Source organism: Eublepharis macularius, chromosome 17 (assembly GCF_028583425.1).
Source record: "Eublepharis macularius isolate TG4126 chromosome 17, MPM_Emac_v1.0, whole genome shotgun sequence".
NCBI classification, from domain to species: Eukaryota; Metazoa; Chordata; class Lepidosauria; order Squamata; family Eublepharidae; genus Eublepharis; species Eublepharis macularius.
The window spans coordinates 868,672-887,363 of record NC_072806.1 but is presented as its reverse complement, the minus strand read 5'-3'; the positions used below and the strand labels follow the sequence as shown (position 1 = coordinate 887,363).

Below are 18,692 nucleotides of genomic sequence, written 5' to 3'. Positions count from 1 at the left end.
ATTCCTCCTCCACTCAAGCTCTTTCCTCCCTTCCTTCCCGTTGCAGCCGGATCTGCTGTCCCACCTATGGCCACCATCCAACCCTCTCAGCTGAGCGTCCAGCCAGGCCAGCCTGCCGAGTTCCGCTGTGTGGCTACAGGAAGCCCCCAGCCCACGGTGGAATGGGTTGGTAAGTGCTGCTCCAGCTGGAGCCACGATCTTTGTAGCAGAAGTGCTCTTTCAGTGCCCAGAGTGGCAGGTGAGCGTAGCAAAGCAAGCGACAGACCCTTCCTCCAGCTAGGGCCCCCCCCCATGGTGCTCTCAGGCTCCCTCTGGTGGGAGCTGCCACCATGACGGGTTTGTTACAGGCAGCCACACAGCCAGAGCCTCCATGAATGTGAGCCTTGACGCTTGCAGATTCAGCCAACAAAATGCATTTGGGCAAAGGGTACAGATTCAGCGTACCGATCAGCTGCTCAAGGCAACTTGCACAACTGCTGCGGTAGAAGATCCCTCACTGTGCAAAAGATGGGCATAGCTGCCTCCTGTGGGCTGCCTGCTGCTTTCTGCTTTCGCAGTAGAGCCCCGATCCCACCCCTGAAGAGGTTTTCTCTTCTGTAGGTGGACAAGGGGGTGTGATTTCCCCGAAGGCAGTGATCCAGGGGGGAATCCTGCGCTTCCCAGCAGTGGAGCCTGCTGATGAGTCGCAGTACTTGTGCCGCGTGCGGAACAGTGCTGGGCAGCACATGGCCCGGGCCTTCTTACAAGTGCACAGTATGTCGTGCTGGGGGGGAGGGTAGGTCTGGGCAGCAGCCCGCATGCCTCTCCTGCCCCATCTGGAGAGCCAGGGACGGCACAGTGCTGAGAGCAGGACTCAAAGGGAGGCGTGAAAGCCACCGCGCTGCCTCCTCAGAGGGGCTGTCCAACTTTCTCCTCTTCTTTGCTGCTAAGCTCTGTGCAGAAGAGCAGAAAGAGAGCAAGGGGGGGTTGCAGCTGGCTCTCTGCATGCTGCCCAGGTGGGGATGACCTGAAGACAAGCTGGAGCTTGCAAAAAGAACCAGCACCTGCCTCTCCGGGGGGGCGGGGGCGGGGTAGAGACAGGAGGTGGCAGGTTGTGCTGCTGCCACTCCAAGACACAGCAATGCCAGCCCCACCGCGTGTTCCTCTCCCCACACTGCATCGTCCAAACGGCTCTGATGGGATCCCCCTGGGGCCCCACCCCACCCGCGATTCTGGAGGGAGGGAGGGAGGGCTGCCTGATCAGATGCCGCTTTGCTGTGTGGCAGGTGCTGGTGCCCCTCAGGTGCAGGTGAGCCCGGAGCGCACAGAGGTGCAGGAGGGCAGCACAGTCAGGCTGTATTGCCGGGCTGCCGGATCCCCCACTGCCACCATCACCTGGGAGAAGCAAGGGGGCGCTTTGCCACCACAGGTAAGGAAGGGTTGGGAAGGGAGAGATGTCTTCATGGGAGGGGGGGCCCCTCAAGTATCTAAAGGGCACCGGGCTCAAGGGGGCAGGTGGAGGAGGTTAAATTCCCTCTCTGTTTATTTCTGTACTTCATTTATATGCCCCCTTTCTCCCCTTCCAGTCTCCATTTTATCCTCACCAACAACCCTGTAAGGTAGATCACGATGGGTAGCCATGTGAGTCTGTCTGTAGCAGTAGAAAAGAGCAAGAGTCCAGCAGCACCTCTAAGACTAGCAACATTTGCGGTAAGGTAGGAGCTTTCATGTGTCACAGTATCTGTAGAAGTGAGCTATGGCTCACGAAAGCTCCTACCCTACCACAAATGTTGTTAGTCTTATAGGCACTACTGGGCTCCTGTGAAATAGGTTAGGCTGAGAGAGGGACTGGGCCAAGGTTACCCAGCAAGCTTCCATGGTAGAACGGGTATTCGAACCTGGGTCTGCCAGAGCCTTGTTTGGCACTCTAACCACTGCACCACACTGTTCCAAGAAGAGTGCCTCATCTGAGGTCTGTGCTTACTCAGTGTGAGACAAGGCTCACGCTCACAGGCACTGCCCTCTTTCTTATTTTTCCTTCTCACATCCCAGGGCTGACTTTTAATTTTAAAAATAGGTATGGGGGCTGATTTGCCCAGGGGGTGGTGGAGGAAGGTTAAGTCAGGGAGATCGGAATGAAGCCTTTCCTTTGTCGGGGTTGGGGTTGGGCCCTCCCACTCTGCCTCAGCTCAACGCAGGGGGGATTTCTGCCCCTTCCCCAAGAATGGCAAAGTGTGGTGGGTGACTCTGGCCTGAATAGAACCCCTGGGTGGGTAGCAAGCCCGGGCTGCTCCTTCCCACTCACCCCCCAGGGCCCCCAGAGCTCTTTCAGCAATCACAGAGCCCAGGGGCTAGGTCAGCACAGACGGAGCTTGGGAAGGCCAGGAGCGGACTTTACCAGGTGGCTCCATCAAGCAAGCCAAGACCCTCTCAGGACTGAAAACTGGCCCGAGGCCCGTCCACTCTGCGGAGAAACAACCTTCCTGACCTTGGAGAGGTAGCCAGCGAGGCTCAGACGGGGCATAAAAGGGCCGCCCTCTGGTCTCCTGGGGCAAATCTCATGCCCGGGTACCCCTGCCTTTGCTGTGGCTGTACCTGATAGCCAAGAGCAGCCTTGATTCTGTCTCCTGGAGAGACATTTCACACAAGGCCGTGATCCCAGGCCAGGTTCAGGCTTGCAGTGACCCTCCCGCAGAGCCGTTTCTTCAATGCTCGCCTTCCTTCACACTGCCTCTCTCCTCCCCATCCTCTTCCTCTCTCTCTCTGTCGCTTCTGTGGCCGCCCTCTCTCTCTCTCTCCTCGGCTAGGCTATCCCCGTCTTTGGCTTCTTCCACTTCCAAGGTGGCAGCTTGGAAGTTCTCCGGCAACGGATACAGGAGCTTCAGCAGGTAGCGCCCCGCCCCACCCCCAGGCATGGTCTGGTCCCAGCTGCTCTCTCTCTCGCCTTCCCTGCTGCTCTCTCTCTCTCTCTCTCGCTCCCTGTCTGTTCTCCATGGGGGGGGCAGGCCTTCTCTCACCTTGACACCAGAACTCTGGACTCATGCACACACCCTGCCCTCCCAGGGGGGAGCCAGAAGATCCAAGATCCTCGGGGTGGGAGGGGGCTCAGCTTGCTTCCCTCTCCACCCCAGTAGAAGTAGGTTGATCCTCTGTGCAGGGACTCCTCCGCGCCGCAGAAGGGATCTTCTCGTACACGCTGCCTCCTCTCCTCCACCAAGCACCCTGCCCTCCCAGCCATTGCTCTGGTTTAACAGTCACAGTCTTGGTCTTGTCCACTGACAGCTTGTCGGGGGCCCCTTTCTGTGCCGCTCTGACCTGCATGCCTCCCCCTTCCCGGGGTGTGGGGCTTCGGTGCTGAGCCGTGATGCTCAGTGTGCCTGATGACTCTCCTTCCCACTTGTAGTCCTATGCCGAGAGAAGGGACATTGGCACCCTCGTGATTCCTTCCATTACTGCTGCTGACAGTGGGGTGTACCTTTGCGTAGGGAGCAGCGCAGCAGGAGTCGGCCGAGCACGGATCGAGGTGGAGGTCACCCGAGGTGAGGGGTCTTTCCCCCCCCTTCAGCTGCATGCAAAGCCCCTGTGGGGTGACTAACGGGACAGTTAGTTCCCTTCATGCATGGAAGGGAGCGGGAGGCAACCCAGTCAAAGTTCTCCGGGTTTTTCGAGCGTCCTGAACGCATGCCAGGCTTCTAACTTCCTCCCGCTGGACTCCTCACAGCCGCTGGCGTTCCTCCTGCAGTGAGAATTGAGTCTTCTTCTTCATCGGTCACTGAAGGCCAGACGTTGGATCTGAACTGCCTCATTCCTGGCCAAGCGGCTGCAGGGGTCACCTGGTACAGGCGAGGAGGGGCCCTGCCAGCCAGCCACCAGGTACACACAGTGTACACACACAGGGCCAAACTCCAGCCGGAGTAAAGCGCCACAGGGGTGCCGGTCACTACGGCTTGTAAGCAGGGCATGGTGATGGGCATCCTTAAGATGGCAGGAGCTGCTGCTGCTTCTGTCGTGGAAGAAGAAGAAGAAGCCCAGAAGGAGAACTGAGAGGAGGAGGAGAAGGAAGTCGCTTGCTCCCGCTGCCGAGGCCTGGTGCAAAAGAGCCGTGAGCCGGCTAAGGCCACCCCCGGGGCCAGGCCAGTCCCAAGAGCCTCTTTCACGTCTCCTCCCTAGGTCCAGGGGCCTCTGCTGCGCATCCCGCACATTTCTGCAGCTGACTCTGGTGAATACGTCTGCCGGGTTAGCAACGGCGCTGGCCCCAAGGAAGCTTCCATCACCGTGACTGTCCAGCAGGGCGGCAGCTCCTCACGCGGTAAGGCCCCCCCCCCCCCGGAGAGACCGCTGGCTGTGGCTGGCTCTGGAGGGCGGCACCCTCTCGCGCGCTCTTTCTGCTGTGGTGGGCAGATGGTCAGGTGCCGTGTGGATGGTGCCCAAGATCTCCGACCCTTAAGCCTAGCTTGTCCCCCTCTAGCAAGGAATTTATTGGGGGGGGGGAGACAGCAAGGGCTCCGTGTTCTTGTGCCTTTCATAGGGTGTGAAGGTCCCCATTGTAAGCCCCCATCTTTTGGGGCTCCTGTGAGTTTGGAAAAGCCCACGGCTGTCTTGCTTGGAGCTTGGCACCGCCACCCATTTCCCTCGTTCCCTGAGATGTCATTTGCTGCCACCAGAAACTCTGAGCATATCTCCTGCTAAACAGAGTTGTATGTCTAACACCCTGAACATGTGTTTTCCTTTAGAGACTTGCCCAGCCGCCACATCTGTTGCTTCTGTCCTATAAGCTAGCACGGAATAGAGAGCCAGTTTGGTGTAGTGGTTAAGAGCAGCAGGACTCTAATCTGGAGAGCTGGGTTTGATTCCCCACTCCTCCGCTTGAAGCCAGCTGAGTGATCTTGGGTCAATCACAGCTCCCTCAGAGCTCTCTCAGCCCCACCCACCTCACAGGGTGATTGTTGTTGCAGGGATAATAACAACATACTTTGTAAACCGCTGAGTGGGTGTTAAGTTGTCCGGAAGGGCGGTATGTAAGTCGAATGTGGTTGTAGTAGTAGTAGTAATCTCCCACAACTTCACACTTGCAAGCGATTGTGCTCTAGGGACGGATCCAAGGGATCTAACCCAACAGCTATAGGGAAGAGATTGTTGGAGAGGGAACTGGCGTGTGCCTTCCCCCTCCCAGCAGCCCCCAGCGGCCTCCCTCAGGCCTCTCTCGTCCCCTCTGCCCTGGCTCCCCTCCTGCCATCCCCCTTCACGCCATGTCTCCTCCCTCACCAGAGGCCCCTGCAGTCAGGATCGAATCTCCCTCCTCCTCCGTCCTCGAGGGGCAGGCCGTGGACCTGAACTGCCTTGTCGCTGGCCTGTCGCAGCCCAGAATCACGTGGTACAAGCGACAAGGGGCGCTCCCTGCAAATCACAAGGTAAGGCTATTGGGGCGGGAGCAGCCGAGCCTTCCCGCTTTCTCGCTCAGCACCTTGGCTCATCCCTCCTCGCCCTCTCACCCTTTCAGATTTCTGGCTCCCGCCTGCGGATTCTTCAGGCCTCAGCAGCAGACTCTGGCGAGTACGTGTGTCGGGTGGGCAGCAGCAGCGGCAGCCCTGTCCAAGAGGCCTCTGTCGTGGTCACCATCTACAGCACTGCCCACAGTGAGCCAAAAATTGTAGCTCCTTTATGGCTGGTCGGGGGTGGGGGGCAGCATGCTGTGGTCTCCAGGTCCAGTCCACTCAACCAGCCTGGCGCTCAAGGCCTGACAGTTGAGGCAGGATGGAAGAATGGACTAAAAACCTGGCGAGCCAGCATTGTGGAAGGGGCAAGCAGGGGAGAGGCAGGTCCTTGGGGGCTGCTTGAAAACAGTGCTGGGCCCTGGGCCTCTCTGTGCCCTGGCAGGAAAACGACACGAGCTGAAATGGCCCCAGGGGCTGATCCAGGCTAGCCTTGTGCAGCCTCTGATGCCCAAAGTTGGCTTCTCTCCTTTTTTGGCATGGATTGCTCCATCTCCAGATCCAACGGCTTGAAATCAAATCAAAAGAGTTTTTGGCTAAACATTAGGAAGAACTTCCCAACAGTGAGAGCGGTCCCTCAGTGGAACAGGCTTCCTCGGGAGGAGGTGGGCTCTCCTCCTTTGGAGGTTTTTAAGCAGAGGCTAGATGGGCACCTGACAGCAATGCTGATTCTGTGAACCTGGGCAGGTCATGAGAGGGAGGGCAGGAAGGGTTGCATCAGTGCTTAGTTCTCGTGGCCCTTTCTTACACACCCAGGATAATACTGATCGCCACTTCGGGGTCAGGAAGCAATTTTCCCCAGGGCAGTTTGGCCAGGGATCCTGATGGTGCTTTGCCATCTTCTGGGCATGGAGCAGGGGCCACTGGGAGTGTGGGGCGGGGAGGTAGTTGTGAATGTTTGCATTGTGCTGGGGGTTGGACTAGATAACCCTAGAGGTCCCTTCCAACCCTATGATTCTATGATCTCTCTCCCAGCCAAGAGACGGGAGAGGCAGGATGAAAAGTTACCCTGAGATCTGCTCTGACTCCCCGACCTGTTTCTCCAGCCTCAGGTGTTACCCCACCTGTGAGGATCGAGTCTTCATCACCCTCCCTTCTTGAAGGACAGACCTTGGACCTCCACTGTGTTGTTGCTGGCCAGCCCGGTGCTGCAGTCACCTGGTACAAGCGAGGCGGGTCCCTGCCAGCCGGGCACCAGGTATGAAGATTGCCCAGTCTGGGGAGCTGGAGTGGGGCTTTTCTCGGGATTCTCTTGCTGGCTTCTTGGTCTCAGTGATGGAAATTCTGAGATTTCTACCTCGGACACAGGCAGTGGCAAAATTAATCCCTTTCAGTTCCAGTGGACTGTCACCCTTGTTTCTGCTGCTGTTGTGCTCAGCCGGCCTAGAATGCAGGGTTCCCTGAGGTGCCCAGCTTTACTTCGGGTCTCTCTCCACTCCTGCTCTGTGTGGCGGAACGGGCGCTGGCTCTCAGTCCGGGCAACTGAGCCGCCGTCAGTGGCCTGCTAGCCCCGCTATCCACCTTCCACCGTCCCTGGTGAGCGTGGCTCACCCTCTTCGTAGTAGCAGAGGAAGGCTTTGTTACATAGGTAGAATGACAGAACAGTCAGCATGTGGGGCTGGCTGCGATATAAAAGGGAATCCTTTATACTAAATGGATATTTTATTTAAACAAAAACAGAGTTCATTTATAAGTGCACAGGTGTAATGGTTTCAGAGTAATTTGTTAGTGTATTGGATTCAAAGTAGTCCATAAACGTAATGATTTCAAGATAGGTATAGATCTTCAAATGTTTTTAAACTCAATCACAAAGACTTATTTTACCCGTTGCCATTTAGGCTGTGGCGGAACGGGCGCTGGCTCTCAGTCCAGGCAACTGAGCCACCGTCAATGGCCTGCTAGTCCCGCTATCCGCCTCCCACCGTCCCTGGTGGGCATGGCTCACCCTGTTCGTCGCTGCCACCACTCACTGATTTGTACACCGCCTGACTGAGAAGCAGTGAGACCCCTCTGGCTGAATTTCTCTACTGGGAAGTGAATTCCCCAATCTTTGGGTGGGCCCTGGAGAACTGGCAACCCACCAAGGTCTGGCCTGATCAGGTTCTCCTGGGCTCCCTCCCTTCCTGTAGCGTGCCAAGTGGGGGAGCTTACGTAGTCAGAGCACCACAAGGTCCTTTATATTCCAAAAAAGTATAATTTAATAGCCATATACAGAGCACTGTATACAAAGCAGGTAAAGGCACCACACACAGGGGGGTAGACCCCCCTGTTCAGAACCCCTAGGGCAGAAAATCAAACTGTGGAGAACCGCCGTCTGCTTTCCCTACCCCACTGTTCCCTACTCTGCCTTAAGGGGCTGATAGTCTGAGGGAAGGTTCACCTTTTATTCCCTCTCTGCTGCCTCCCAGGCCCTCCACACTTAGGGCCCAGGCACCCGGGTCTCACCCAGCAGCAGGAGCCTCTCCCTCTTCAACCAAGAAGGAGCCTAACTCTTTATTTCCTTTCTGCTGCCTCCCCGGCCCTCCACACTTAGGGCCCAGGCACCCGGGTTTCCCCCAGCAGCGGGAGCCTCTCCCTCTTCAACCAAGAAGGAGCCTAACTTTTTATTTCCTTTCTGCTGCCTCCCAGGCCCTCCACACTTAGGGCCTAGGCACCCGGGTCTCACCCAGCAGCAGGAGCCTCTCCCTCTTCAACCAAGAAGGAGCCTAACTTTTTATTTCCTTTCTGCTGCCTCCCAGGCCCTCCACACTTAGGGCCTAGGCACCCGGGTCTCACCCAGCAGCAGGAGCCTCTCCCTCTTCAACCAAGAAGGAGCCTAACTTTTTATTTCCTTTCTGCTGCCTCCCAGGCCCTCCACACTTAGGGCCTAGGCACCCGGGTCTCACCCAGCAGCAGGAGCCTCTCCCTCTTCAACCAAGAAGGAGCCTAACTTTTTATTTCCTTTCTGCTGCCTCCCCGGCCCTCCACATTTAGGGCCTAGGCACCCGGGTCTCACCCAGCAGCAGGAGCCTCTCCCTCTTCAACCAAGAAGGAGCCTAACTCTTTATTTCCTTTCTGCTGCCTCCCCGGTCCTCCACACTTAGGGCCCAGGCACCCGGGTCTCAACCAGCAGCAGGAGCCTCTCCCTCTTCAACCAAGAAGGAGCCTAACTCTTTATTTCCTTTCTGCTGCCTCCCCGGCCCTCCACACTTAGGGCCTAGGCACCCGGGTCTCACCCAGCAGCAGGAGCCTCTCCTCCTTCAACCAAGAAGGAGCCTAACTTTTTATTTCCTTTCTGCTGCCTCCCAGGCCCTCCACACTTAGGGCCTAGGCACCCGGGTCTCACCCAGCAGCAGGAGCCTCTCCCTCTTCAACCAAGAAGGAGCCTAACTTTTTATTTCCTTTCTGCTGCCTCCCAGGCCCTCCACACTTAGGGCCTAGGCACCCGGGTCTCACCCAGCAGCAGGAGCCTCTCCCTCTTCAACCAAGAAGGAGCCTAACTTTTTATTTCCTTTCTGCTGCCTCCCAGGCCCTCCACACTTAGGGCCTAGGCACCCGGGTCTCACCCAGCAGCAGGAGCCTCTCCCTCTTCAACCAAGAAGGAGCCTAACTTTTTATTTCCTTTCTGCTGCCTCCCCGGCCCTCCACATTTAGGGCCTAGGCACCCGGGTCTCACCCAGCAGCAGGAGCCTCTCCCTCTTCAACCAAGAAGGAGCCTAACTCTTTATTTCCTTTCTGCTGCCTCCCCGGTCCTCCACACTTAGGGCCCAGGCACCCGGGTCTCAACCAGCAGCAGGAGCCTCTCCCTCTTCAACCAAGAAGGAGCCTAACTCTTTATTTCCTTTCTGCTGCCTCCCAGGCCCTCCACACTTAGGGCCCAGGCACCCGGGTCTCACCCAGCAGCAGGAGCCTCTCCCTCTTCAACCAAGAAGGAGCCTAACTCTTTATTTCCTTTCTGCTGCCTCCCCGGTCCTCCACACTTAGGGCCCAGGCACCCGGGTCTCACCCAGCAGCAGGAGCCTCTCCCTCTTCAACCAAGAAGGAGCCTAACTCTTTATTTCCTTTCTGCTGCCTCCCAGGCCCTCCACACTTAGGGCCCAGGCACCCGGGTCTCACCCAGCAGCAGGAGCCTCTCCCTCTTCAACCAAGAAGGAGCCTAACTCTTTATTTCCTTTCTGCTGCCTCCCCGGCCCTCCATATTTAGGGCCTAGGCACCCGGGTCTCAACCAGCAGCAGGAGCCTCTCCCTCTTCAACCAAGAAGGAGCCTAACTCTTTATTCCCTCTCTGCTGCCTCCCAGGCCCTCCACACTTAGGGCCCAGGCACCCGGGTCTCACCCAGCAGCAGGAGCCTCTCCTTCCTCAACCAAGAAGGAGCCTAACTGACCTTTTTCCCCTCAGGATCGGCTGAGTCCCTCCATTCAGGCCCCACCCCTTATTTTTCCCCGCCCTTTCTTGGCCCGGGGCAGCTGGGAGTTGTAGTCCAGGAAGAAGGGCGTCCCACACCAAGACTCCTGCAGGCCCCTCCCTGGCCCCACAGCCCATCAGACCTCAGGGGAAACATTTCCTCCCCTTTCTTCAAAGACAGATTAACAGCAACTGGCTCTCATTTCACCCCTGGAGAACCCATTTCGTTACACTCTGCAGCAGGGCTCTTGTGGAAGCAGCCCTTCCTGCCATGGCTGATTTCACTTCTGCCCCCCCCCCCCCGGCCAGGTCTCTGGCTCCCACCTGCGCATCCCCCAGGCCTCTCCCACTGACGCTGGGGAGTACGTTTGCCACGTCAACCTGGATTCGGTGGTCAGAGAAGCCTCCGTCATCGTCGGCAGGGTCGGCTCCTCTTCCAGTGAGTACGGGGGCCCTCGGGCCTCAGAGCCCGGAGGTGGTGGTGGGCTGGGCTGGGCCTGGGGCCGTCTCCGGGTTGCCCGCTCCTTACGCTGCTCTCTTGCTCTGGCGCCTCCAGCCTTAGGCATCGCTCCCTCCATGAAGATCGAGGCTTCCTCCCCTCAGGCAACCCAAGGACAAACGCTGGAGCTGGACTGTACTGCGGCTCACCAGGAGCCGGTCACGGTGATGTGGTACAAGCGTGGCGGATCCCTGCCAGCCAACCACCAGGTGTGGTAGCCAAACCCGGGGCTTTCCCAGAACACGCTGCCCCTGTGGAAATGGGTCCGCTGCTGGGCGGGCCTCCGGGGCTCGCTCAGGTGCTCCAGGCGTCATCAAGTGTATTCCATGTTGTATTTAAGTTGCACGACGAGCGAGTTTGGGCTTCTCTCTTGGAGCTAACAGAAGGAAGGCCAGGCTGGGGGGTCCTGGCAGAGGACAGCAGCAGTTACAGGACTGAGCACTCGCAGGTGTAAGAGCCCAGAAGAGCCCTGCTGGCTCAGGGAACTGGGCCATCCAGTCCCGCCTCCTGTTTCCCGTGGTGGCCAAATAGTTGCCACGCAGGACCCACAAACAGGGCAGAGAGGCTGAGGCCTTCCCGGATGCTGACCCCTCCTAGCACTCGGTTTCAGAGGTTTGCCACAGCTCCAACTCCCTAGTCCTTTTGGTTGCCCTCCTCTCACACTAGCCCTGTAGTGTAGGCCACTACTCTTATCACCATATTGCAGATGGAAGGCTGAGGCCAAGAGCGTGTCATGTCTAGGGGCACCTGTTGTGTTCAGCGTGGAGGGAAGTTTCCAACCGGGGGCATCCTGAGTGTCACTCAGTCTTCTTTAGCCAGCTTCGGTGGGGCTTTGGGGGCGCACCCTGTTCTCTGGCTCTGGCCGCTCTCTTTTCTCCCTCTACCTTTTCACTGCTCCCTTCCAGGCTGTTGGATCCCGCCTGCGGCTAATACAAGTCTCCCCAGCGGATTCTGGCGAGTACGTTTGCCGCATCAGCTATGGCTCTGCCACCCAGGAGGCGTCTGTCTTCGTCCGCATCCAGCAGGGCAGCACCGACTCCTTCCGTAAGTCTGAGCATCCCAGGGCAGGCCTGCCCTCCGCCCCCGTGGGGAGAGCCATTGCCTTAGTCTCCTGCTGGCGGGCCACTGTGGGAAGCAGATGCCGGACACCAGGGTCCCCCCTCAGCCTCTTCAGAGGTCCTTATGCCGCCAACTCTTGTCTTCTGGCTCTTGCAGCCCCTGGTGTGACTCCTCCGGTGCGAATTGAGTCGTCTTCCACCTCTCCGGCTGAGGGACACACGCTGGACCTGACGTGTATTGTGGCAGGCCCCACACAGGCCAGAGTTACATGGTACAAGCGAGGAGGGCAACTCCCCTCCAGCCACCAGGTAGGGGGCCAGTGGGTGCCTGGGGCGGGGCCAAGCCTCTGCCCTGATCTGGGGGTGTGGTGTGGCGTGCAAAGGGGCACCTTCTCTGCAAAAGCGACTCCTTCCCTCTCGGAGACACCCATGTCGCATGGCGTGTTTTGCTGAGAGCTGCTGGGCAGCCTGATGGAGAGAGGAGGGGCGTCAGACTAAAGTCCTGCCCCGGCCCTCCTGCCTGTCTTGGGGTAGCTGCTCTCTCAGTTGCCTGTAAATGTGTATACGAATGACAGGCTTTGGCATGAGGGCTAGTCAAACACTCGGCAAAATTAAAGTGTCCTTCCTTGCAATGGGGTGGTTCTTTGCATACAGAATTTTGAGCAGAATTTGGCAGAGCCTGCCCTCGGCCCAGGATCTGGAGTGTTACTGGTTTTCAGATGCCTCTCTCAGTCCCTCCTTTGTTTGGAACAGGGCAAGCAGGACTTCCAGGGCTCAGATCTCCTGTGTCCTGCTGAGACCACTTGACCCCAGTCGGGATCCCTGGTCCCTTGAATCTCTAGTGCACCTCTGCTCCTTTTATGAATCGCAAGTGTGCTCTCAATGTGCACAGCTCCACTTTGCTGCCTCCAGAGTGACTCCTCTGGTGCAAAGAGATGCACAAAGTACTCCTGTATAATGAGGACTGATTCACACATGACAAAGTCCATGTGGCTCCCAGGAGGTCTTTGTGTCTGACAGGGGCCTCGAGTTCCACTTGGGATCTTCATTCCAGGCTTGCCCTGGCCTGCGTTGAGGGGAAGCCTGCGCCCTGCCTGCCACTGCTGCGGCGCTGCCTGGGAAGCTGCTGCTTGTCCCACTGGGGGGCCTGGCATGTGCTGACGGCTGCAGAAGCTACCCCAGTGGGGCAAAGAGCAGCTGCCCCCAGGCCACTCCAGACTGGGGAGGCAGTGCAAGGGGACAGGTTGGGGCCTCTTCGCGTTTGCCACAGTTCCAGTCCCAGCTGGGCCTGCTCATGCCTGAGAATTGAGCTTCCAACGGGGAAATTCCAGAAAACGTCTCCACAAAGTTTCGAAGGTGTGGCTCAGCCATGAGATTCCTAGCAGAATATTCAGGGGCATCGCTGTGGGCCTCTTCCTGCTCTCCCAGCATCCAGGTGGTTTGTGCTCCAGGAGCTGAGCTGGGGATGAATCAGCGCCCTCCCCCCCCCCCCCCGCCACACACACACACGGGCGCCCCAGGCCCTGCTGCAGCTCACTCCGTTTGCCTCTCCCCCCCCCCCAGGTCTCCGGCTCTCTCCTGCGCATCCCCCAGGCCTCGGCAGCTGATTCCGGGGAGTACGTCTGCCGCGTCAGCAACGGCACAGCTGTTCACGAGGCCTCCCTCATCGTCACCATCCAGGGTGGCCCAGGGGCCTCCTACTGTAAGTCGTGGCTCTCGCCTCTGAAGCAGCACCCGGTGAAAGGGCTCCAGGTGGAGGGGCGATGGCCACTGGTCATTAGGTTGGGGAGGGACAGTTGGACGCTGATGGCGTGATTCCTGGCCGGACACCTGCCTGGCCTCTCTCTCTTCAGGGCTCTTCTTCATAGGAACTGGAGGCTCCTTTGTTGGGGCTGCTGCTAATTTGGTTCAGTGGTGGCAGTGACGCTTCCACAGAGCGGGTCTCCCCACACGTCCCTTCCCACAACCCTGTTTCTTCCGGCCTGCTACAAGGGCTTCCACACGGATTGTCCACCCCGGGTTCAGTCTGGCTGGAAGCAGGTTTTTTCCATGTGTCCGCACAGCATCCCAGGGCACGTGCTCCTCCTGAGTTGCCCCCAGCTTCCCCCCAGTCTTTTTCAAACCCGCTTTGCTGCGGAGTTTTTGGAAAGAGCAGAGAAAAGCCCGGGCAGCTGCTTTGTGGGTAGCGAGGTGAGGATTTTCCCTCCCACATGACATTCCCTTGATTCTGTCCCCATGGCAGCCATTTCCCTCCTCTGCAGCGGAGAGGGAAGGCTTTTTGTTTGTAATCAGCAACTGAATGTTGCTATATCAGTATAACATTTTAACAATATGTGAAACAGGTTCTCTGAATTCCCAGCCTGTATTTTTTTAAAAAGGAGGTGCCTGGCTCCTTTCTTTGTGGAGGTATAAGGGGAAAAGCATATCTTTGCAACACAAGGGGCTGGAGACTTACTTTTTACAGTGAAAGCTGAGTGATCAGAGAGGGGCCGTGGCTCAATGGAAGAGCCTCTGCTCGGCATGCAGAAGGTCCCAGGTTCAATCCCCGGCATCTTCAGTGCAAAGGACCAGGCAGGAGGTGAGGGGGAAGAAAGGCCTCTGCCTGGGACCCAAGAGAGCAGCTGCCCGTCTGAGTAGGCAATCTGGAACACACACACACACGGTTGAAGTGTTACAGCGACGTAACACTCTTCAGTTGCCAGTTTGAAAAACCGAAACAGTCGCAATGGCCCAGGAATAGGCCTGCCACCCCCTCACCCCCACCTGCTGTGGGGGGAATCATGGGGGGGCGGTAATTTTCTAGCATGAAGGGGGAGCCGTGGGGCACACTGGAACTCAGCTCCGTAGAAATCGCCCATTTGGAGGAGATTTTTACTGAATGGGGGAGTGGGTGCCCTGCTTCCTCCCTGCCGCCCCAGCCCCCCGCTTTGGCCCCTGGCAACGCCATCTGGGAGAGGGGGATAGCCTCTGCTAAGGAACTGGGGCACGGAAACCCTGGGGGAACCTGCCCTGCAGAGGAGGCCCCATGGGCGCCACTGCTTGCTCTGACAGCAGCCACACCAGCAGTGGGGGAACCGCTCGGGCCTGACCCCACCTGGGAACCTCCCGTCAGTCTTTTTCGTTATCTTTTTAAAAGATTGGGAAAGCTCTCTGACAGTGCCTGGGGGGAGGGAGGGGAAGCGGAGCAGGAGGAGACAGCGCCAGCGTGGGCTGGAACGATCTGAAAGGCTTTGTCCACACGGCATCCCTCCCAGCATGACCGAGATCTTTCTGAAACCAATATAGGAAAGCAGGTTTAGGTGGGATCACCAAGAAGTTGGGGGAAAGCCAGAAAGTGCGCAAAAGCCCCATCATCCCGTGGGGGAAAGAGGGTGGGGGGGGGACTTCCTTCCGTACATTGGCACCCATGCCCACCCCCCTTTCCTCTGGCTTTTCCAGCTGTGGGTGTCACCCCCCCAATACGGATCGAGACCTCGTCCTCCTCTGTGGTTGAGGGCCAGACTGTGGATCTAAACTGCTTGGTGGCGGGTCAGTCGCAACCCCAGGTCATGTGGTACAAGCGAGGCGGCGCCCTGCCAGTCAACAGCCAGGTGAGGAAGGCCGTGGGAGGAGAAAGGCCTTTGGCGCGGCCTTTAAGAGGTCCAGGGTGAGAGGAGGAAGGTTAGTGGCATCCTTCCAAACTAGGGACGTGGGAGGGCCTGCAAGCCAGACTGGACGGGCAGCTCCTCCTTTGCTCCATAGAATGGCCAGAAAGACGGTCAAATTTGAAGAAAGCCAATTGAACTGGGCAGGGAAAGGGCCTGGGGGAGGAAGGCATTTCCTGTGAAGGGTTGCACCAGAGCTCCACTCACTCCAGGCTTGCTGGGGGGGGGGGGGCGGGGACTGGTCTGCCCACCCTCCCCATTTTCTCTCTGATCAGATCCTTGGATCACGCCTAAGGATCCTGCAGGCCTCAGTAACCGACTCGGGAGAGTATGTTTGCTATGTGAATGACGGCACCAGCCCCCTCGAGGCCTCCGTCATCCTTTCCATCCCCAGCAGTGCCGCTTCTACTTACCGTACGTGTGCATCGGGCTTTCTTTCTTTGCCAGCTGGGCTTCAGTACATAGACAGAGTGCTGCCCCAAGCATTGAAACATCGATGAGATGAGAGCTGCTGTAGAGTAGTGGTTAAGTGGTTGGGTTGCTATTCAGCACTCTGCTGGTTCGAATCCCATTCCTGCAGTGAGCTCAGCATCTGGCCTTGGGTCAGCCCCACCTCTCAGCCCAGCTCCCCAGCTGTATTGTGGGGATAAGAATCAACATGACTTTGTTTACCTCTCCAAGCGGGGCACTGGTCTGTCTAGAAAAGCCGTGTAGAAGCACAATTACGAGTCATTATGATTATCTTTAGGGTGGAAGGCATTTGTCCACAGAGATGATTCATTGTTGAGACAAAAGCACTCTGTGCATGCTCAGGAATCTCCATGCTGTATCATTATTTCACGTCTCTTTGGCTTGAGCTCTGACAGTGAAGAAAGGGGCTGGCGCTTAGCTCCCCGCAGCCAAAGTGCAGGGAGTGCAATGGAGAGAGAGTTTTGGGGGTGAAGGGAGTACGTGGATGCTGAGCAAGGGTGGGATGGGGACGTGCAGCAGGGGCTTCCTCACCGCCTGTCAACAGCACATCTTCTGCCTTGTTTGCCTCTGGCAGCTTCTGGCGTTGTCCCACCAGTGAAGATCGAATCTTCGTCCTCATCTCTCATGGAGGGACAGACCTTGGAGCTGAACTGCCTTGTTGCCGGACAGGCGCAGCCCAAAGTCACGTGGTTCAAGAGGGGGGGTGCCCTCCCAGCCAACCACCAGGTATGGAGAGGTTGCCAGACCTCCCCACCTCTGGGCAGGGCTCTTCTGGGCAACGTCCCTTCACCCTCTCAGGCACTAGGAGAGCCACCTGTGCCGTGGCTTGGGGGTTTGGATCCTCTGGCTGCAGAAGGGGGGGGCAGGGTTGCAGCAATTCCTGTGACCCCTGAGGGTGCAGAGGCCAGGCAGGGGGAGATGAGGCCGCCTCCTCTCCCGCCTCAGACACACAGGTAAGAATCTTACCCCTCCCTCTTGGGCAGGTCGTGGGCACCCGCCTGCGCATCCCACAGGTCTCCTCTGCCAATTCCGGAGAGTACGTCTGCCGCGTCAGCAGCCCTGCTGTCACCCAGGAGGCTGTTCTGGTGGTCACCATCCAAGACCGTGACGGCCCCGCCCATCGTGAGTCCTGGGGAAGAGGCGCTGGCGCACTGGCCTGATCCCCTCTCCCCGTTCCGGTGGCTCTGGTGCTGGCCTCTTGGGTGCTGGCCAGTCGGAGCGCATTTGCTAGTGGGGCCTGGCGGCTGACCTCTTGCTTCCCCTTTGCAGCTCCAGCCGCCGCCCCCCCTCTGGGGATCAAACCTTCATCGCCCTCCGTTGTTGAAGGACAGACCTTGGATCTGACCTGCATTGCTCCAGGCCAGCCACAAGCCACGTTCACATGGTATCGCCGAGGGGAGGCACTGCCTGCCAGTCACCAGGTGTGAAGGTCGTCTCTAGTGCAGCTGGGAATGGGCGGCGGCATTCTCCTTCATGCCAGTGAGCCAGGAGCCTTGTGGGGCAAGGGAGGAGTAGGGAGCCGTTGCTGCTCCTGTGGCCTGGGAACGCTCAGGCAGAGGAGCGGGACGCGGAGGAGTCCGGACCGTGCGACTGCCTCACCTGGCCCTGAGCCTCTCCCTCTCTTCTGCCTGCAGGTCTCCAATTCCCACCTGAGGCTGGTCCATCTCAGCCCAGCTGACTCCGGCGAATACGTGTGCCGTGAGCGTGGCGTGGCCATCCCACGAGAGGCTTCCTTCGTGGTCTCCGTGCCAGCCAGCACCAGCGCTGCCTCCCGTATGTCCCAAGGGTCCTGCGGGGGTGGCGGCAGGGTGGCCAGCGCCCGTGACCTCACCGTGGCTCTGTCTCAGCAGGTCTTCAGAGCCCCATCATTTCCATTGAGCCGCACAGCACTGCAGTGCGCAAAGGGGAGGACGTCGCCTTCAAGTGCCGGATCCACGAAGGTGCTCAGCCCATTGAGATCACCTGGAAGCTGCCCAATCACCAGCGGCAAGGTAGGGAGTCTCTCCCAGACCGTCTTGGTGTGGAGGTGCAGGGGACCAGAAAGCGAACGTGGGGTGTGATCATGGTGCGTAATTTCTAAAATGAGCAGCGGTGCCAGCTTGGAGGGTCCCGCTCTGTGCCCTGGAGACGCTCCTTAATACCAGGCCTGGGGAGGCTGCTTGCAGTTACTCTCTGATGGGCAAAGCCTGCCCAGCGGCCACTTCCGTCGGCCAAGCCCGAGGTCTGGCTCAGATGGAGTCCTGGCCAGGCCAGGCAGTGGTCCGGGTGTGTCGCACCACTGAATCACTCCAGGTATCCTTGAGTGGTCCAGCCACAGCTCCTGGGGCCCAGGCCTTGTACCAAAGACTGCTCTGAGGTTTGGGGCGTGAGCCCAAGCGCCATCTGACGCCTCCTCCTGCCCCACAACGCAGATAATGTGAAGATCAGCCCGAACGGCTCTGTGGTCGCCATCACTAACGCAGGCCCCCCAAACCAGGGGACGTACCGCTGCGTGGCCTCCAACCGCTTTGGAATCGCCCACAGCGTGGTCAACCTGATGGTGCAAGGTGAGTGTGGGAGGGGGCTGCTGTAGTTGCAGCAAGCAGGGCAGGAGCAGCAGCCCTGCTAGACTAAAGGGGCCTGCCCAAGCCCGGAAAGGCGACCGAACCGTGTGGGCACAGGCCAAGGGGTCACGGGGCCCCGAGCAGAGTCCCGGGGGCCGTTGCCGGCAACCGCTCTGCTCCCTGTCGTAGCCACTCGGGATTCTGCGTTCCCTCCATGGCCACTGAAGCCTCCCTCCTCCTCCCCCTCCTCCCCCTCACTCCCTTCCAATCCCCTCTCAACATCCATGTTTTCCATGAAGCTTTTAGCACAGCGCAGGGGAACTGTCTCACAAGCCCCCATTTCTGACCCTGTTGTGGGAGCTTGGAAATTCCATGGCTGTCCCAGCAAGGCCTCACTCTTCCTTACTCCTGTGTAAGCTGTTTCCCCCAGGTATTTCCACTGCCACCATCTTGTCTTAAAGAATATCGCCTCCTAAGGAGTAGCATTCTGTATGACGTTGCCTTTAAAGGCTCCGCTCTGTGTCGTCACCTCCCACGTTGCTCTTACTAGCTCTTGTGGGGACTGGACCGGGGGTCTCTGGGGAGGGAGGGATGCCTCGCAGCCCCCTCCTCTTACTTGACT

General features: G+C 58.4%; 1 protein-coding gene across 3 annotated transcripts in view; it reads left to right on the top strand.

The window, feature by feature from the left end:
• HSPG2 (heparan sulfate proteoglycan 2) overlaps positions 1-18,692 on the top strand; it is a 92,872-nt gene that overhangs the window by 57,254 nt on the left and 16,926 nt on the right. For 2 of the 3 annotated variants that reach the window (XM_055001985.1, XM_055001986.1), the window contains 22 exons: positions 47-169; positions 601-753; positions 1,266-1,408; positions 3,383-3,518; positions 3,701-3,852; positions 4,150-4,288; positions 5,248-5,390; positions 5,480-5,615; positions 6,518-6,669; positions 10,165-10,294; positions 10,412-10,563; positions 11,260-11,398; positions 11,570-11,721; positions 12,976-13,114; positions 14,851-15,002; positions 15,332-15,470; positions 16,102-16,253; positions 16,511-16,649; positions 16,797-16,948; positions 17,162-17,300; positions 17,378-17,518; positions 17,939-18,073. In XM_055001985.1, the coding sequence (XP_054857960.1) occupies positions 47-169; positions 601-753; positions 1,266-1,408; positions 3,383-3,518; positions 3,701-3,852; positions 4,150-4,288; positions 5,248-5,390; positions 5,480-5,615; positions 6,518-6,669; positions 10,165-10,294; positions 10,412-10,563; positions 11,260-11,398; positions 11,570-11,721; positions 12,976-13,114; positions 14,851-15,002; positions 15,332-15,470; positions 16,102-16,253; positions 16,511-16,649; positions 16,797-16,948; positions 17,162-17,300; positions 17,378-17,518; positions 17,939-18,073 (3,138 nt within the window). Of the gene's footprint in view, positions 1-46; positions 170-600; positions 754-1,265; positions 1,409-2,786; positions 2,868-3,382; positions 3,519-3,700; positions 3,853-4,149; positions 4,289-5,247; positions 5,391-5,479; positions 5,616-6,517; positions 6,670-10,164; positions 10,295-10,411; positions 10,564-11,259; positions 11,399-11,569; positions 11,722-12,975; positions 13,115-14,850; positions 15,003-15,331; positions 15,471-16,101; positions 16,254-16,510; positions 16,650-16,796; positions 16,949-17,161; positions 17,301-17,377; positions 17,519-17,938; positions 18,074-18,692 lie in introns of all 3 variants that reach the window. The other variant, XM_055001984.1, reaches the window with a different exon arrangement.